The sequence below is a fragment of the Carassius carassius genome, chromosome 44, assembly GCF_963082965.1.
Source record: "Carassius carassius chromosome 44, fCarCar2.1, whole genome shotgun sequence".
Taxonomy (NCBI): domain Eukaryota; kingdom Metazoa; phylum Chordata; class Actinopteri; order Cypriniformes; family Cyprinidae; genus Carassius; species Carassius carassius.
Window position 1 is genome coordinate 13,182,024 of NC_081798.1, and position 21,556 is coordinate 13,203,579.

General features: G+C 37.3%; 1 protein-coding gene across 1 annotated transcript in view; it reads left to right on the forward strand.

Annotated features, from left to right (window-relative positions):
- Window positions 1-21,556, forward strand: part of LOC132126489 (protein diaphanous homolog 3-like) — a 405,695-nt gene that overhangs the window by 223,007 nt on the left and 161,132 nt on the right. The window contains exons 15-16 of the mRNA XM_059537748.1: window positions 1,055-1,366; window positions 7,225-7,339. Coding sequence (XP_059393731.1) covers window positions 1,055-1,366; window positions 7,225-7,339 — 427 coding nt within the window. The remainder of the gene's footprint in view (window positions 1-1,054; window positions 1,367-7,224; window positions 7,340-21,556) is intronic.

Genomic DNA, 21,556 nt, shown 5'->3' on the forward strand with positions numbered 1-21,556 from the left:
GTCTGTTTGAATGTCTTCCTCTTGTGAATTAAAATGGGTTTCCCATTTTGGCATTATTTTTGGTAAATGATAACACAGCAATAAGTATTGTGTTGTTCATGTGAGGGTTTAGTTTCCAAAATGTAAGACCTGCCAAGGAACATAATTTATTATTATTATTATTATTTTTATATATATAACTATGCCCTGATACAGCATATCATGGAATTCAAAAGGGTGAACTATTTTACAGACCAAAAGTTTGGACACACCTTCTCATTCAAAGAGTTTTCTTTATTTTCATGACTATGAAAATTGTAGAGTCACACTGAAGGCATCAAGGGATATTTGACCAAGAAGGAGAGTGATGGGGTGCTGCGCCAGATGACCTGGCCTCCACAGTCACCGGACCTGAACCCAATCGAGATGATTTAGGGGTGAGCTGGACCGCAGACTGAAGGCAAAAGTGCCAACAAGTGCTAAGCATCTCTCGGGGAACTCCTTCAAGACTGTCGGAAGACCATTTAAGGTGACTACCTCTTGAAGCTCATCAAGAGAATGCCAAGAGTGTGCAAAGCAGTAATCAAAGCAAAAGGTGGCTACTTTGAAGAACCTAGAATATGACATATTTTCAGTTGTTTCACACTTTTTTGTTATGTATATATTTCCATATATAATTCCACATGTGTTAATTCATAGTTTTGATGCCTTCAGTGTGAATTTACAATTTTCATAGTCATGAAAATAAAGAAAACTCTTTGAATGAGAAGGTGTGTCCAAACTTTTGGTCTGTACTGTGTGTATGTATATATATATATATATATATATATATATATATATATATATATGTATATGTGTGTGTGTGTGTGTGTGTGTGTAATTTTGCCATCACAGGAATTTTAAATTGTGATAATATTAGTAAGCAATATTACTGTTTTTATTCTATTTTTTTATTTAAATAAATGCAGCCTTGGTGAGCCTAAGGGAGTTATTTAAAAAAACGGGGAAAAAAAGCAACTGATTAATGCATAGCATGTATCTGCTGTTTGTCCCTTTTTGTCTCTTATTTTCATAGTTCGGAGCTGTTCCAGTGGTTTTACCTTCAGTTCAATCTGTCCCGGCCTTGTCTTCAACTGCCTCTTCCTCATGTCCCCCTGCTGCACCTCCTCCTCCACCTTTTCCAGGAGTTCCAGGTCCGGCGCCCCCTCCACCTCCACCGCCTCATCCTGGCTGTGCCTCCATGCCTGGGATGCCTCCACCCCCTCCTCCTCCGTTTGGACTAGGCGGATTGACATCCTTCTCTATCCAACACATGTTGCCTTTTGGCCTAAAACCCAAGAAGGAATTCAAACCAGAGGCTTCCATGAAGCGCCTCAACTGGTCCAAGGTAACATTTTAGTCTTTAATTTCACTCAATCCATGGTGGGACAGAATCCTACTTTGGGACTTAAATGTGTTGGCGACAGCAGCGTGAAACGACAGATGTTCGTGAAGTAACTGAAGGAAACTTCTTTTCTTTCCTGCCAAACGTCATTAAAGCAAATGTTGCTCCGTTGTGAAGGATTACACTTTACTGTGTGACTGCCTGCTCTCATTTCTAGGCAGATGTTGTGGTACGATGTCTTCTTAGTTGTGTTAGTTTATAACATTCCAGTTAATATTTAATCTCTGTCCTTTCTGCCACCATCATACAGATGTTTTTAAAGAATCTGCCATATGCTCCATTTCATCCAAAACCTGTTTGTAATTAGCCATTAGGAGGACACAAAGAAGCTCTTTCAAACAGCTGCTTGAGAAACTGACACCATACAATATTCATGGTTCCTGACCCAAGACTTTTATCACTCATTAACTAGAGCTTTGCAGCTCACAAAGCTAAAGACGAGGCAGCTGGTGCATCATGGGGAACATGCCACCCTGTGCCCGTCAGAAGGGCCGGACGTAGCAGCGCATGTTCGCATAATCACACACACTGTTGGAAACATGGGTTAATCGCTTCCAATGAGACGCTACTCTTAAGGCTCATGTTCAGTCCATTCCCGATTGTTTGATTTCTTTGAACATGTCCTCATGGAGCAGATTTGAAGAGCTGTTATTGGCTCAGGTATTTGGCAGGAGTGTGAAGTCTGTTCATTAGCGCAGCCGGCCGCATTGATTACCCTTTCAGTCTTTATCTCAACAAGAAGACTCCATTAAACTGATCATCTAACAATGCTCTACTCTCCGCCAATGTAACATGGCTTCCTTTCAAACTACCAAATTAGATCTTAGAATACCACTAAGACACTGATTGTAGTCTTAACTCTGTCTTAACAACATCACATTGAGCCAGATGTATTTATGAAATCTAAGAGTAAAAAATGTCATTTGTCATATGACATTGCTAAAAAGAACATCATGTTGTGTATTTGGTGTAAAGCAATGCGTTTATGTGGTTTAAGGTTCAAAAACATTATTATTTTTCACATAAAGTACATTAATGTAGCTACTCTATGCCCTGCCTTTCTGAAACTTGTCGATTTTAACAAAGCTTACCGTTCTAAAAAACCCAAGATGTGCTGTAAATGTTACACCCCTTACCATACTGTGATGCCGTGTGTCCGGCATGACAAGACAAAAACAATAAAACCCATTATAAACTATGCATTTGTTGCATCAAGTGGAGACATAATTACTGATTATAATGACTTATACTGTCTTTTTATGTGTTGTGTTGCGTATCGCGCTGCGTAAACAGAAAACCATGTCTGCATGCAGAGAAACGACAAGCAGTAAGCGCCAACTCTGCACTGCTTAAAACTCGCGTTTGAATCGTCAGTGGCAAATTTAAATATGTAAACGTATTTACAGGCTGTGAGTCAGAAATGCCAGACTGTCCTTGCAAAGTTTGAACTCCCCCACTTTATATAAATGGACACCGGCATTGTAGGCTACTCTCACAGGAATCATTCCTCATCCTCTGTAAAATGTGCTGCACACATCTGAATATTTGGGTTGTACTGTTCCAAAACAGTGTTGTAAATGCAACTTAACCACTGATTTCTAGTTGTGCCCTCTTTTGGAAGGCCAAACAAAGTAGTTTTACTTTCACAAAGAAACACACAGCACAGCATAGCGGCGGCAACAGTGAGAACAAAAGTTACACCGCCATTCTTTGCATGAACATTTGGGCCGTGTCATATGTCTTTCACACATTCAGCTCATTTTTTTTCTGTAGTAACATGCAGTTTTATAGGAGTTGAATTTTGGCTTTAGCTTGCATTCTTGATCATGTAGACAACAGGTTAAGTAAAAATATTAATATGCAATAGCTAGTGTTGTCAAAAGACCCATAACTTCGGTAACAAGTTAGTACAAAAAAAATGAAAATGTCATGGTACCAGGTTTCTTAAAGTAACGGAGGTACCGAGTACCCGGTCAACCCGGTTCTTGACGCATACAGCGCTATGATTTCCGCGAAGCAGAAAACGCGGACGGAATCTCAAAATCCAGTCATGAAAATTAAACTTACATTTTAATATGGACAGTCACAGAATTTGTCAAATAAGCATAAATTAATCAAATCAAATCTCCATATGGACCATGTATCTGTAAATGTTAAGCCGCAAAAGTTGGTTGAAATATGAATCCTGCATGTTCTGTGCGTCTCTGTGTGAATGAATGAATGGCAGAGACATTATGGGGAAGTCGTGGCCTAATGGTTAGAGAGTCGGACTCCCAATCGAAAGGTTGTGAGTTCGAGTCCCGGGCCGGCAGGAATTGTGGGTGGGGGGAGTGCATGTACAGTTCTCTCTCCACCTTCAATACCACGACTTAGGTGCCCTTGAGCAAGGCATCGAACCCCCAACTGCTCCCCGGGCGCCGCAGCATAAATGGCTGCCCACTGCTCCGGGTGTGTGCTCACAATGTGTGTGTGTGTGTTCACTGCTCTGTGTGTGTGCATTTCGGATGGGTTAAATGCAGAGCACAAATTCTGAGTATGGGTCACCATACTTGGCTGAATGTCACTTCACACTAAGACATGTGGGTTTGTTTACTACATAGACTGAAGCGCGTGACTCCTGCAGTAATTTCAGCATCTGCCGTCCTCAATGAGGACATAAATACACAACATCACCAGAGCCACTTCACAAGCATTTTACCGTTTCATTTGAGTAAAACCAGTCAACAGTGTCAAGGTATTCATGGTAACCCATCAAAATAAAAGTTCATTTTTACATAAAGGCATTGTGCTAAAAACATTACTATCATTTACTGTTGAAAAAATTAATAAAACTTTTTAAAGAAATAAATCACTTAATATTTCTTCCATGTTTTAATTTTAATAGCAAATCCCCTTTATTTACCAAAAAAAAAAAAAAAGTTTAAATTTCATTAATTAAAAAACAAATTAAATTTGGGTGAAACTTGTTTACTGTTTTTCATAATTATATTACTTGTAGAAAAACTTTAAACACAATTGTAAATAAGTATAAACAATGGCATTGGTTTTAATTTTAGTGATAAAGAGTGTATGTTTTTTTTCATTAGCATATTTTTGTGTTTTGCTTTGGTACCGAAATTGGTACTGAGAACTGTGGATTATCACTGGTATCGGTACCGAATACTGAAATTTTGGTACCGTGACAACACTAGCAATAGCACATCAATTTAGCAAAATGCTCCTCTTTATAGTTATCTTTCTAGCTGACTGATGAGCCTATGTACACCGAATGGTTAATCTGAGGTAAATGTATTGTTACGTGGCAATAATTACAAGCTTTACACATTTTCTGCAGTTTGACACAGAATGAGCAATTGCATGAGACATTTCATGTAAGGTTTCAATAAGTAGTACTGTACTGTACTGCTAAGATATAATGGGTATAATGTATTGTAAATTTATAATAGGTTCACTTGACACTTGAACTGAGGTGCTAAAGCGATCACACATTCATTTCGTTATGAATTTAAATTTAAATAATTTTAAAGCTGAAACTTTTACTACAAAGTAACAAAGCACAAGGCTTATTGTGGTTACTGGACTGTAATTGCAATACAAACAATATGAAGTTCAAGCATTAACAGAACACATCATAAAGATCTTGATAACAAAATCCATATTAGTAATGATGATTATACAGTGGGTACGGAAAGTATTCAGACCCCCTTAAATTTTTCACTCTTTGTTATATTGCAGCCATTTGCTAAAATCATTTAAGTTCATTTTTTTTCCTCATTAATGTACACACATCACCCCATATTGACAGAAAAACAGAATTGTTGACATTTTTGCACATTTATTAAAAAAAGAAAAACTGAAATATCACATGGTCCTAAGTATTCAGACCCTTTGCTCAGTGTTTAGTAGAAGCACCCTTTTGATCTAATACAGCCATGAGTCTTGTTGCGAACGATGCAACAAGTTTTTCACACCTGGGTTTAGGGATCCTCTGCCATTCCTCCTTGCAGATCCTCTCCAGTTTTGTCAGGTTGGATGGTAAACGTTGGTGGACAACCATTTTCAGGTCTCTCCAGAGATGCTTAATTGGGTTTAAGTCAGGGCTCTGACTGGGCCATTCAAGAACATTCACTGAGTTGTTGTGAAGCCATTCCTTCGTTATTTTAGCTGTGTGCTTAGGTGCCTGATTTTCTCCACACATACCGCTTAGAATTAAGGCCAAAACGTTCTATCTTGGTCTCATCAGACCAGAGTCCTTCAGGTGTTTTTTAGCAAACTCCATGGGGGCTTTCATGGGTCTTGTACCGAGGAGAGGCTTCCATCGGGCCACTCTGACTGGTGGAGGGCTGGAGTGATGGTTGACTTTCTACAACTTTCTCCCATCTCCCAACTGCATCTCTTTAGCTCAGCCACAGTGATCTTTGGGTTCTTCTTTACTTCTATCACCAAGGCTCTTCTCCCCCGATAGCTCAGTTTGGCCGGACGGCCAGCTCTAGGAAGGGTTCTGGAAGGGTTCATCCCAAATGTCTTCCATTCAAGGATTATGGAGGCCACTGTGCTCTTAGGAACCTTAACTGCAGCATAAATTTTTTTGTAACCTTGGCAAGATCTGTGCCTTGGCACAATTCTGTCTCTGAGCTCTTCAGGCAGTTCCTTTGACCTCATGATTCTCATTTGCTCTGACATGCACTGTGAGCTACAAGGTCTTATATAGACAGGTGTGTGGCTTTCCTAATCAAGTCCAATCAGTATAATCAAACACAGCTGGACTCACATTAGGGTGTAGAACCATCTCAAGGATCATCAGAAGAAATGGACAGCACCTGAGTTAAATATATGAGTGTCACAGCAAAGGGTCTGAATACTTGTGATATTTCCATGTGATATTTCAGTTTTTCTTTTTTAATAAATCTGAAAAAATGTCAACAATTCTGTGTTTTGCTGTCAATATGGGGTGCTGTGTGTACACTGAGAAAAAAAAGAACTTAAATGGTTTTAGCAAATGGCTGCAATATAACAAAGAGTGAAAAATGTAAGGGGGTCTGAATACTTTTCGTACCCACTGTAAACGAGAATTGTTAACAGCATTGTTAATGTCCACACAGCTGACAGCTTTACCTGTTGTAGTTTGTTCAACTTGTGCACAAGATAGACACCGCTTTTCTCCAACTTTGCATGTCTCCATCATTTCGATCTCTCTCAGCTGAGCTGTGTTTAGCAGGTGTGCAGTCAAAGCCGCTATTTGGCAGAGATGAGGACTGTTTGAAACACTTTTTTTCCCCCACCACTAATACTTTGATGCGCATCGTCTCAGTTTAATATGTGAACATAATGCAAAACAATCAGGAAAAAGGACATTACATGCAAATTTTTAAGTCATAACATAAATATATATAGTTGCCAGAGGCCTTTCAAAAAACTTCACTTGCATATTAAATAATTTTGATCTCAAATGCGACAGTTTTAGTTGCAGTCTGGAGCCCTGGGTATCTTAGGTGTGCGTGTGGCCAGTGTGTGGCAATGTGTGACTGGAGATATCGTCCCTGTGTTTTCATGTTCTGAGACGATTGAGAATGAGCCTCTCAAGGGCTGCATTCAGCTGTCACACACACTGACATCATGTAGGAGAACAAAATAAAGACCAGCAATAGAACACAGTATGAATATTTGAATAGGTTTCCTCTTTACTTTTTCATAAACCACCTCACTGTTTAGATGCCTCATGTTGCCTAGCAGCACCAGCATCCTGACCTCCCATGATGTGTCATGATGATGTTTTTTCTTTGATTGCTGTTTTTGTGTAGATTTCCCCCCAGGAGATGTCCGAGAGCTGTTTTTGGGTCGTCGCCAAAGAAGAGCGTTACGAGAATGAGGATCTGCTGACCAGGCTCGCCATTACCTTCGGTACACAGAGAGCTGGTCAGTCAATGTTAACACTTCTGTGTGGTCACTGCATAAGTACTGTACTGTGTTAGCATAATCAAACATTTGAACAAAAATCTTGGGCTTCCTAGCCATTGTGAAGTTATAGGAAGAACTAACTTTGAGTTTTTCCTTGCTGTGTGTAGCACCTGTTGCTCTGCATATCTTTTTAATTAATTATATTGTTAGAAACATTCCTCATGTTTTCACTTCAGTTTGACCTTCAGAAATCACATTTCAGCTCATATTGTTTTGTTAATGTTTCATAATGTAATACAGCCCTATAAAGAGCTTAAGAGGCTTAGCTAATCATAACTTAGATATCATTAGATATAATATATGACTGTTTCATTTTGGTAGTCTATGAACTTTTTAGTTTTTGAATGTTTTATTTGAATAGTTATGTTATTTTGAGTTATTCAGATGTATTTTAGTACATGCTTTCTAGGGGTGTAATTAAGGATGTCAAATTTCGATCATTTCCATGATCGATCGTTGTTTAAATTAACGATCAATTAATCGATTAATCGTTAACCTTAATGTTGCAAAATGCGTTTATTACATCCTGTCATGCGGTCACCGGCATGACAGGGTGTGCAAAAGCCACACACACACACACACACACACACACACACACACACACACACACACAATGCTTTCTCACTTGAATTAATGGGGTTTTAGTCTGAATATGCTAGTAGCAGGATTATAAAATGAATAGATGTGATTATGATCATTTGATAAAATGAAGGGAGTGTGCCATACATTTGAGGTCATTTTACTTTATTGACTGTTTCCTATCCAGCACGGAGACCGCTGAATGCGCCTCTTTAAATGGTTTTGTGGTTCTTGTTGTTGTATTTTAAAACACAGTTGCAGTGTTTTCAACTGACATTATGGCATTTAAAATAAAATTATCCCAAACGTAACTGTGGCGAGTGTGGCTGTGCTGCGAGGTAAGTGAACCGCTTCCATCGGTGCTGCTGCAGCAAAACACACTGTTGCTCACATTAAATCTTTTTATGTGATTATTATGACCAGTACTTAATTTGAACCTGCTGGATTCAGTTCTGGAAAATTTCAGATTTAGTATTTTTGCATCCCTGCTTATTTGTTTATAAAATCTGGCATACAGTGCATTAGATCGTGACAGTGGGTGTGTTCGGCATACCAGGACGAGCGAGCACTGCTTTGGCTAGATTTATTTGGAGGTTATTGCTCATGTCTCATTTGGCACTAATCCAAATGTTTCCATATTCGCAATGTTCATATTTGAATACTTAACTATTATTTAGAATGTAAACTAGGCTTGTACTTTACATGGATTTGCATATAAAGATCATCCACCTCATATGCACAAAAACGTCCTTGGCAAAGTGAACCGGTATACCATGTTCTATTTAAACTGACTAGTGTAACCTTTTAAATGTTTAGTTGGCTATTTTATTTTTATAATGAATAGACTACGATGTAAATTTGAATTGCTGGAATACGTGTGCGCCAGGCTCCGGCGCGATCAAAACGGCTGAGACATAAATAAAATAAATAAATAAAAACTTTTTCCGCAAAAGTGTTTACTTTCATTTGTGCACTCACAATAAAAACAGAAGATTTGTGCTCTTGTAAAATAAAGCAAACAAATGTGCGTTGTCATCAATTTTTTCCTTGAACTCATGGAGTGCTGCCACTTCTTATTTTAATTAGAAGTCAGATATATCTCGCATATATTTAAAAAAAACAAAAAAAACTGAAAACAAATTGTTTTGTGAACAATGGCGCCAACGTATACTGACATCATTAAATGCTCCGGGAAAACGTATGGTCAGTGTCGGTCACAGCACCTATTAATTGCTGTTTTGAATCCAACAATTATTTATTTACAAATTATAAGCTCTGATTATGACAAGTGTGGTATAAAAGCTTTGTTTATTAGAGGAATAATAGGTTAACTGTAAAATGTTAGATCGCGACCATGCCTCTGGATGCCGTTCGAGCCTATAATCTTCATTTATGTGGCTTAGTTCTGGTTTGCTGGTTGGTCACGAATTTCCACAAATTCAGTAACATTTAGTCAGTTTTTTCCCCTAATTCTTCACAGACTAACCCACTAATTTTTCAGGTTTATTTTATCTTTCACTTTTAATCACTGTTTTCGCATCTCTTACTGTGGTAAACATGGGAAGGGAAATGAAAGATTTCATGAATTAAGAATTTGTTCTATTTATTAATTTGTTCCCTTATTTCAGTTAAATCATGGGTTATTTAGGGAACAAAATTAATGAAACATGGACACTTTAAAATTAATTAGTCATAAGAACGAATTAACAATTTGTAGGATAGCCTTTCTGTCCTGTGTCCCCGCAGCCCTTCAAAGCGCACAATATGAAACAATTATGTGGGGAAATTACTTAGTTACTACATTTCTATTGCTTTCCATGTTGAAGAACTTTTGTGTTGTTTCTATTTTAATGTACTTTTAAAGTTTAAATCACATTAAAAGCTTATTTTTATACATTGTGAATGAATGATGATGTGTTTATATACTGTCACCGTCACTCACAGCCGCTCGCACGTGTTGAGTGCACATGAGCTGCACGCAGCACAACATTAAATTGGTTAACCGACCATCGACAGCTTTAATCGATTGCATCTCTTATCGACAATTAATCAATCATTGATTAATCGTTGACATCCCTAGGTGTAACGGTACACACATTCGTACCAAAAAATTTTGGTGAGGGTCTTTTGGTTCAGTATGCATGTGTACTGAACAGATCATTCCATTTTTTCAGGAAATTCAGACAATACATGACGTTTTGAAGCTCTCTTTTTTTTTGGTGTGACAGATAGCTGAATACAAGCCTCAGTTCTAACGGCAGTGCGGAGCATGAGTGAACGTCATCATTCCTCCCTCTTTAATAATAGTAGTACTAGTTACTAGTTTACAAAATAAACATGAATGAACGTCTCACGTAATCGCTCAAATTAGTGTTTCAGTTGTGAAAAGAAATCATAAAAATAGTTTACAAACTTTAGAATTTAATTTAGCTCAGACAAGTCATCATTGTCTACAGCTCTTATTTGCTAAAGAAATTAAGTCTAGAGAAGAGCATTCAGAGAAATATTAGACTATATAGTCAGTCATTATATTTTACTTTACCTATTAGTGATGTTTTAATTCAGTGTGTTTAAATAAAACTTTTATGATGCAAGTTATGAAAGCCACTGTGTAAATGATTATATTTCAACAACAAATAGAAATTGTATAGTTTGAACTTAATTTAAAAACTGCATTTTGCAATTTACATTTTGCATACAATTTTTAATTTAATTGTTTATTATTATAGTTAAAAATAAATAGTAATTGAATTTAAGTTTGGGCTCTGTTGTTAATTGTAACCTTACAGTAATGTAAAAGGGCTCCCTGTAGTTTAGAGCAGAACTTATTTATTTTATTTTTTTTATTGTAGTTGCTTTTAAAGAAAAAGCAATTTGTTAAGTAACCCTATGTTTAATGTGTGTGTGTGTAAATTTCACACAAGGGAAAAAATAATTAAAAATAGATGATGTTTATCTGAAAGTTTAACAATGCAAACAGGTTTTCTGTAAATGGTAGATTTAGGCTTAGGGTTGTGTTAGGGTATATAAAATATATTGTTTGGTCAGTATAAAAGTAATAGAAGTCTATTAAAGGTCCCCACAATTCAAAGAAACAAACATGTGTGTGTGTGTGTGTGTGTGTGCATGTTCATGTGGTTTATAAGGACACAAATTTGTATAGTGACATGGGTATGACATAGGTATTACAACATAAAGGTGATTTATATGGACACTCTCTGTTCAGTTCAGTTCAATTTATTTATATAGCACATTCAAAAACAACCATGGTTGACCAAAGTGCTTAACAATGTCCAGAAAATAAAAATAAAAAATTAGGTGCCACCACTGAAAAAGCTCGGTCACCTTTATTTTTTAACCTGGTTCTTGGAACATTGAGGAGCACCTGATTGGATGACCTCAGTGCTTTAATGGGAGCGTGGACATGTAAAAGCTCTGATAAATACGCAGGCACCAACCCATTTAAAATCTTAAAAACAAACAATAAAATCTTGAAATCAATCCTGAAGCGGACAGGAAGCCAGTGCAGTGAAGCTAGGACAGGGGTAATGTGCTCATACTTTTTGGTCCCAGTTAAAAGCCGAGGTGCTGCATTTTGGACTAACTGTAAGCGTTGAGATGACTTATCCAGACCAAATATAAAGAGTTACAGTAGTCTAGTCTAGATGTTATAAAAGCATGAATTACACTTTCAAACTTCTTACGTGGCAGGTAGGACTTGACTTTAGCCAAAAGTCTCAATTAAAAGAAACTGGATTTTACAACAGAAAAAATCTGTTTTTCAAATTTAAAAGCACTGTCAAAAATCACACCAAGATTCTTGGTAAATGGACGAACATATAAACCTAAATTACCAAGTGCATCTACACAAGCACTTAAATCCCAAGGACGACCAAACACAACAATCTCAGTCTTATTTTCATTAAGACAAAAAATTTTTTATCCAACCATATTTTTAAATCTCTCAGGCAATTAAGTAATGACAGAAATGGAGCTTTGTCATTAGTTTTGACAGGCAAATAAATCTGTACATCATCTGCATAACAGTGGAAGGTGATATTGTGCTTTCTAAAAATATACCCCAAGGGCAACATATACAAAGAAAACAACATACTGACCCTTGGGTGATGCCACAAAAAAGAGGGGCAGCAGATGATGAAAACGCCCTCAATGCCGACACACTGTTCAAGTCTAGATAAAAGAATAGAATGGTTGTCCATATCGAAGGCCGCAGTCAAATCCAAGAGGACTAAAACAGCAGAGTTACCAGAGTCCACAGTTAAAAGAAGACCATTAGAAACTCTTAAAAGAGCAGTTTCTGTACTGTGACGGGGGCTTTAAACCAGACTGAAAATTTTCATAAATACTTAATTAATCGATTAAATGACTGAGGTTTATTTAAAAACAACTCTCTCCAAGACTTTCGATAAAAAGGGGAGTTTAGATATAGGTCTAAAATTAGACAAAATGGAAGGATCCAAGTTATTCTTTTTTAGTAGTGGTTGTACAATGGCATGTTTAAAAACAGATGGTACACACCCTGAGCTGAGAGATGTGTTGACCAAAGATACAATGCTTGGCCAAACAGTGTCAAAGACATCTTTAGCCAAGCGTGCAGGAATACTGTCAAGGGGGCAGTTTGTAGGACGTATTCTGTGTCTGTGTCCCCATAATTCAAAAGGCTTATAAATCATACAGAAAGTTTTTTTTAATCTGTGAAGGGTAGGTTTAGGTGTAAGGTTAGTGTATAGAAAATACCATTTGTAAAGTATAAAAACCATTACGTCCATGGAGAGTCCCCGTAAACCATAAAAACCAATGTGTGTGTGTTATTTTTTTTTTCCTCCTGCTGTATTGAAACCATGCCATACCGAACCGTGACGAGGTATGTACCGAACCTTCAAGTTTGTGTACCATTACACCCCTAGTGCTTTTTATGTAGTTCCACCCCCCCACCATCAATCTGTTTTGGGCTATCAAGACAGTGTGAAAAGTATTAAGACTTCCACTGATCACCCTTCAATTTAGAAAAAACACGTTTTTACCCAAGAATCAGCTTTCAAAATTTTATGCCTTCATCAGTCAGACTTGTAACCGTCCTTGACTGAACTACGTGAGCTTTAAAAATTAACCCGCAAACTGGTGTCAGAAAACACTTCGACAGGAACATTGCCTGCTGCTTTTAGTACTGGGTTTATGTACTGCTACCCACACACAGACACTAAATAAACCAAAGAGAATTAGATGCACCAGAAATTAGTTTTGCACCTAGGTTTTGGATTTAGTCATTTAGCCCTCTGGAGTCGATTAACGCATATACGCGTTATGAGTCATTTTCTCCTGATAACCCCGAAAAGAACTGAAATTACACTTTCAGTTTTGATCGTACAGATAAGAGCAATACATCAATCGAATCTGTAAAGGGTCTACTTTTTTTGTATACAGACATAATAAAAACAGAACTTTGTGCACTAATAAAATAAAGATAACAAACAAGGTGTGCTGTCTGCAGCCTTTGTCTGCGCTGAACTTCATTTACAAACACGTCATTAAAATGAACTGTAACTCAGTGAATACTCAATGAAGAGACATGAGAGAGATATCTATAGAAAGCTTGACATGTCTTTTAAACTAAACAAGTACTGCCGAAAACAAATATTCTGTGATAAAGTAATCCATATGAAAACAACGCGATGTCCGTTTTTCACGCCCCCAAGTGTCCACGCCCCCGCGCTGAAAGCTCTGTGCAGATTCTAATGTTGCACTAAAGCGCGCGGCTTGAATACGCCCACACAACAGAAGACAACGCAGCAAGACTGTTTTCAAGGTTTTTTTATTATACTGTTTGATTCACGATGAGAGGAATAAGACATAATTCACCCCAAAAAATATGATGTGGTTGAGGATTTGAGATTTGGATTTCCTCAGAATGAAGCACTTTATTCAGCAGAGATCATAAACATGAGTAAGTCTCTTTTTATTTATTTAGATACTTGTACTAGTTTTCACATAATGTGTAAACATTTTACTAGTTAGACTTTTTCCAAACTATAATTCCGGACTAAATGTATTATCAAGTGAAATATTATGAAGTTTCAATAACAATATACAATACTATACAATTCAAAAGCTTGATGTAAATAATATAAATATAACAAATACATTTAACTGTAGCAAATGTAACAAACAATGCTGTTCTTTCAATTTATCCCCCCTAAAAAACTGGAAAAAATATTCTCAGCTCTTTTCAACGTTAATAATAATGATGATAATAATAACGTTTTTTGTAGAAAATAAGATTGTTAAAAGGATTTCTGAAGGATTGTGTGACTGGAGTAATGATGCAAACAATTCAGTTGAAAGTCAGCTTTGATTGTACCTAATAAACTGTTTAACTGCACTCGCAAGTGGATATTAAATTATAATTAAATATATTGTAAATAAACTACAAACATAAAATTATATAGATTTATTTTGTCCTCACATTGTTTCTTGTAACTCCTCCCCCTCAGACACAAACCTGACTGAAAGGCTCATTATGCAGCTCATTATGCAGGCCTTTGTCTTCTCAGGTGTAAATCACAATGATATTCATGATAGTTGACGCCTACTCGCATATGACTTTTACCAACAAAAAGTGTCTTAGAAAATTTAAATCAATATATTGTTTTCTGTGAGTGAGTAAACAAGATGATTTTCACATAATTTAGAAAGAAAAATTCTAGGCTACAAGCTCCAGTTCTCAAAAGTCCAGGGAACCAATGTTCTGCATGTGTTTTATTGCCTTATTCAGGTGATTTAACAATTGTAATTTTTAACTAACCACGCATAACATATTTTTTCTCAAAAACACAAACATGTACATACATGCTGCTCACATATTATTATAGCCAAGTTTCTGCTGATTACAGTGATGTTAGACTTTAGCCATTTAGATGTGTTTAAGAAACTGAAAAAAGCACAAATGTCACGGCATGACAAAACTTCTCCAGGCCCCAAAAATACCCTTAGACTCCAGAGGGTTAAAAACACACTAACAGTCATAAGATAATTAAGATCTCTCTCTCTCTCTCTTCCCCCTACTGATGATTTATTCACATTTAGATTGTTTTGAATAGCTCCGGCATGTTGCTTTACTTGATTTTTTTTTTCTTTCAATTATTCATATCAGAATTGTCTACCTGTCACTACTCAGCTCTGTATGCAGATATCTCTGTCTGTCTCTCTCTTCCTCTTGTCTCAATACCCACAGGGACAATGTTATGCGACCGAACCTTGAATTATGCACAGTTTAAGACGTCTAGCTTCAATAGGGCAAATGGTAAAAGCGTGTTTTACAGGGTTGTCAGATTATTTAAATTATAATGTGTGTGTTAGGCTGATATTTTACATGCCAGTGAATCAGACATTAATTATGCGAACATGCATCATCCTCGACTCCGCCAGGTAAACAAAGTTCATCTTCCTCATTGTGATTTCCTCCTCCTTACATTCTTCTAAGCTATTTTATCCATCCATTTACTTTTCTTTCTTGTGAACTTAAGTGAGAAACTTTTTAATGAGTTTGCCACAAAACTCACTACTGGATGCTTTGGAGTGTTGTTTGTTGTAAGAGAAGGCTTTGAACTAAGCATGTTTCATTTTATTCAGAGTAATGTCATTCAAGGTCACTTCAACCGAGAATACCAATGTAGAACATTGTGACAGAGAGAATCTACACATAGATAGTAAATACGATAAATTCAGTGTGACTTTACAGCATTACTACTGGTTACTGAGGCAGCAGTTAACCGGTGACAGCCAGGCAACTGTCATAGAACAGTAATGTCTAAGAACAAAAGCCTAGCTAGTAATCCAACATCTGACTGATAAGTTAGTATGGATCTAACCAGGTCCTAAAATTAACACTCGCCAATTGCCAATTGTGAGCGCTCAGTGTTGGTGAGTTCATGTAACATTGTTAGTCGCCAGTTGGCGGGTACAACTTTTACGAATTATAACGATGCAATGAAGTGAAAACAGCCAGTTTTTAAAGAGATTCGTGGTTTCTGACATAAGCGAATAAAAATATTTTCCAAAGACAATATCAACGTGATTAGCTGTTCTGTCATAAGCGAAAAGAGCAGATCAAATAATACAATACAAATGGGCTGATAAGGTCAGAGCAGTGTGATTGCCAACTTGTCCCTAGACATGGTTCTAATAACTTACCTGAGAAGATATTGCTGCTTCATTTCACAAGATTAACTTTTCCCTTCTTTATTCTTTATAACCCGAGAATTCGGAGAGACCTAGCTGGGGTCACGCCTCCTAAACAAGGAGTAAATTATAGTTTGAAAGGCTTCACTATCGGCTGTATGCATATGCTGAGCCGCTTCAGACAGCATACCATTAGCACTTCAGCGGACTAAAACACACACAATTATGTCTAAATACACATTTGGGTTTGGAGAGGTACCTTGTAAAAGTCTTAAATGACCGTAAAGAGTTGGGAGAAAATTGGATACGTGTCAGATCCGCGTCATGTGCATCAGGTTTTCAAGAGACAGTGCATTTTAAAGTGAAACCTGCTGAAGTCTGTCATTGATGTAAATCAAAGAACAACATAAAAATATAAATTCTTTTGCTGTTCTATTCACTGATTAACTTTTATAGATTTAATAAAGAGGAATTTGTAGACAACTCGAATTCCGGAAAAGTTGGGACGATATTTTAAATTTTAATAAAATGAAAACTAAAGGAATTTCAAATCACATGAGCCAATATTTTATTCACAATAGAACATAGACAACGTAGCAAATGTTTAAACTGAGAAATTTTACACTTTTATCCACTTAATTAGCTCATTTAAAATTTAATGCCCGCTACAGGTCTCAAAAAAGTTGGCACGGGGGCAACAAATGGCTAAAAAAGCAAGCAGTTTTGAAAAGATTCAGCTGGGAGAACATCTAGTGATTAATTAAGTTAATTGATATCAGGTCTGTAACATGATTAGCTATAAAAGCTTTGTCTTAGAGAATCAGAGTCTCTCAGAAGTAAAGATGGGCAGAGGCTCTCCAATCTGTGAAAGACTGCATAAAAAAATTGTGGAAAACTTTAAAAACAATGTTCCTCAACGTCAAATTGCAAAGGCTTTGCAAATTTCATCATCTACAGTGCATAACATCATCAAAAGATTCAGAGAAACTGAAGAAATCTCTGTGCGTAAGGGACAAGGCCGGATACCTTTATTGGATGCCCGTGGTCTTCGGGCTCTCAGACGACACTGCATCACTCATCGGCATGATTGTGTCAATGACATTACTAAATGGGCCCAGGAATACTTTCAAAAACCACTGTCGGTAAACACAATCCGCCGTGCCATCAGCAGATGCCAACTAAAGCTCTATCATGCAAAAAGGAAGCCATATGTGAACATGGTCCAGAAGTGCCGTCGTGTCCTGTGGGCCAAGGCTCATTTAAAATGGACTATTTCAAAGTGGAATAGTGTTTTATGGTCAGACGAGTCCAAATTTGACATTCTTGTTGGAAATCACGGACGCCGTGTCCTCCGGGCTAAAGAGGAGGGAGACCTTCCAGCATGTTATCAGCGTTCAGTTCAAAAGCCAGCATCTCTGATGGTATGGGGGTGCATAAGTGCATACGGTATGGGCAGCTTGAATGTCTTGGAAGGCTCTATGAATGCTGAAAGGTATATAAAGGTTTTAGAGCAACATATGCTTCCCTCCAAACAACGTCTATTTCAGGGAAGGCCTTGTTTATTTCAGCAGGACAATGCAAAACCACATACTGCAGCTATAACAACAGCATGGCTTCGTCGTAGAAGAGTCCGGGTGCTAACCTGGCCTGCCTGCAGTCCAGATCTTTCACCTATAGAGAACATTTGGCGCATCATTAAAAGAAAAATACGTCAAAGACGACCACGAACTCTTCAGCAGCTGGAAATCTATATAAGGCAAGAATGGGACCAAATTCCAACAGCAAAACATACATATTACATTTAGCTGACGCTTTTATCCAAAGCGACTTACAATTGCTAGCTATATATATATATATATATATATATATATATGTCAGAGGTCGCACTCCTCTGGAGCAACTAGGGGTTAAGTGTCTTGCTCAGGGACACATTGGTGTCTCACAGTGGATTCGAACCCGGGTCCCTCACGCCAAAGGCGTGTGTCTTATCCACTGCGCCAACACCACCCCCAAACTCCAGCAACTCATAGCCCCAATGCCCAGACGTCTTCAAACTGTTTTGAAAAGAAAAGGAGATGCTACACCATGGTAAACATGCCCCGTCCCAACTATTTTGAGACCTGTAGCAGAAATCAAAATAGAAATGAGCTCATTTTGTGCATAAAATTGTAAACTTTCTCAGTTTAAACATTTGCTATGTTATCTATGTTCTATTGTGAATAAAATATTGGCTCATGTGATTTGAAAGTCTTTTAGTTTTCATTTTATTAAAATTTAAAAAACGTCCCAACTTTTCCGGAATTCGGGTTGTAATTTATGCATATATAATATAGTTTATGTGATGATTGTTTTAAAATCACTTAAATTAAAAGTTGTTTTATATTTCAGAGCCTATAAGATATTAAAAATTATGGCTTTCAATTATACTGTGATGTTAAATGGCTATAATTAATAGGTCAAATTCAGGGAAAATGCCCCAGCAGGACAAATTAAAAACATTGCAAATATGTCAAATAATTGTAGTAGTAATAACTGCCTGTCAAAATTAAGGGCTCCAACCCATGTTCTTAAATAAGAAAACTTAAGTCAGAAAAAAGGGATCTCAAGCCTCTTTTTATTTGTGATATTCTATCTTAGTCTAAATTACATTCACACTGATGTTTTAGGAAGCCAAACAAATTACAGTAGAATTTAATAATCATTGTAATACTGTAAAATAAATGAAAATTGGGGAAATTACAATATTTTCCTAATTTCTACACCTGAAAGAGATTTAAGCTTTTATTTGGACCGAAACAGTAGTAGAGATTTTATTTTGAAGGAAAAGTCTAGTAGCTTCAGTGAAAATAGGCTTAGAAAAACAAAAATGTGTCTCTTCACAAATCTATTAAAATGCTGTTATTATCTGCCACTAAAATAAAGCATAACACGTGGTAGGTGTGCAGCACAGACTTGAAGGGATTAAGCCATACTGTACTTTCGCATTAGTTGGTTTAACAGACAGTACTGTGCCAGAGCATAGTGGCTTTTTATTTTAGAATAAGAAGTTTACGATAATATTGAGACAGTTTTGCTATCACAGTAATTCAATATTGATAATGTCATTACATCCCTATTGGTTATTGACCTTAACTAGCAAGTTATTATTATTATTAAACATTTTTTTATAAAGTATACGCAAATCTTTAGACATGCAAAATATGCTTCTATTTCTAAACTTACTTATATGCTTCTGAATCTATTTAAAGGCATAGCATCATATTTTGGCACAAAATGCTTTAAAACCTCTGCTTTTGTATTTTTGGCATTGAGGGGAGTAAGGGTTAGTTGGTGCCAAGTGGTGAGTAGCCTGCCTTAATTGCAATACATATGTCTAGTGTCTTCTTTGCACAAGATTGACCTGCTTGGATTTTACTAACAGCTCTGTCTAGGTTAGAGTTCTTAGATTGGCGTTATGGACCGACTCTTCCTCTTAACCTAAAGCAGGATTTGGTGCTGTCAGTCATACGCTCTCCAGTCCTTTCAGAAATGAAGACAACCTGTCAGATTCAACTTCGCTTTACTTCAGGCTCGAGAACGCAGTGTTCCCAACGTGATTACAGAACTCATGACAGCCGGAATCCAGACTTCCTCTCAACAAACCAAGCGCTCAGCATCTCTGGTCACCCAGGGGCCCATCAGAGTTCTTTCACATCTCACTCGCAGATGGACTCCTCTCTTCTGTCTCCTTTCTCTCCTCATCAAGTGTCTTTGGGAGCTGCAGCGAATGCTTTTGTTTCTGTTTTATTTATTCATTGCATTTCTTTAAGGAGCAGAAGCTAACGTTTTGAATCCTCATGTCAGGATGGCCTCTGATCCAGCAGTGTACTGCTCGCTGCTCTTCATCCTGTCTCTCAAGCTCTCTCAATTTCCCTTAAGTGCACCGACATCTGGAGCCCAATTAAACATTTACCAGAAGAATCAAGACTTCTCTTCACTAAGATATTTATTTTCACCACTGCTGTTCGTTGTTCTCCGCTGTTATTGTGCTCACCATTGTTCATCCCTGAAATGAGTGTGCTGATTGAACAGATTTTGATTTTACAGACTGAAATCTGTTAAAGTCCTGTTATTTCGCCTCATACACTTCTCGTCAAAGCGGCACATGCAGGAAACAATCTCCAGCAGTGGCTTATTAAAGCAAGCTTGCCCTGCCTCTGACTTTCATCAACCCTCTATCACAATGATTCAGGCATTTGTTGGACCATTGAGTGATTGCTGGAATAGAGCCCACACACAAAAACATGCCCTGCAATCTGCCGCCCTGATACTACTGTCTGCATTTTTTACACTGCTTGCTAAAATCATCCATCAGTCAGAAAGCTCCTTGTCTTCCTCATTGACATTGGCAGTTTGAGTACAGGGTGTCCAAAGAAACATAGTAGAGGAGTGCAGTAAGAATCTGTGAGGAAAAGCATTGTAGATGCTGTTATATTTGGTCTCTCTCTAGTACTTCTCTGTGTTTTCATCTTTTTTTTTATTTTTTATAAAATTATATATGATATATTTTGGACACCTTTCTCTCTTTAAAAGGATCATAGGATATTTCCCTTTATTTATGTATTTATTTTGAACTTGTGATTAATTAATGATTGGACACTGTCCAGTCCTCTATTGATCAGTTTGATAATTCAGTCCAAGCACTGTGTTCAGCTGGAACCTGAAAACAAAATTATATATATAAGTGATTATTAATATTAGGGATGTTGGGGCCGATCAAGCATTTAAAACTCTGACTCTGATCGGATAGGGGGCACAGAGAACCTGATCGGGACATCCCTAATTAATATATTTTATATTGTTGCATAAATGTAAAATAGTATATACTACTGTTAAAAAAAAGTTTACTCTAAAGACATTTTAGCTTCAGTACAGTTGAAAAAGACAATTGTAATGATAAAACCTTCATATTCATCCGGAAGAAGGAGGCGGGAACCGGCGGACAATCAAATGAAACTTTAATAATTCAAAATAAACACAAAACAGCGCACCAGCCCCTCACGGACGACTGATGCGCACAAAATAAAACCAAAACATAAAATAAAGCCCAGGCCTGGTCCTCTCTCGTCCTTCACTGTCGCCGCTCCCGTTTTATATCCCTCCATCTCCTTTGTGGGACTCGAGACCGGTGGTGGGTCGCAGGTGTCGCGGATTTCCCAATCACTCCACCGGCCTCTCTCGTGTTCCCACATCCCTCGGCCCCGCCCCACTCGCCACAACAATGTAGATGAATGGCTTTTTTTGGAAAACTTTTTATTTCTCATTAGAATTCATATTAGTATAATTACTACAGCCAACATACTGTACAACATACATTAACAAGGTGTCAGTTCAGCTGTTCAGTTTTAAATGGGACAG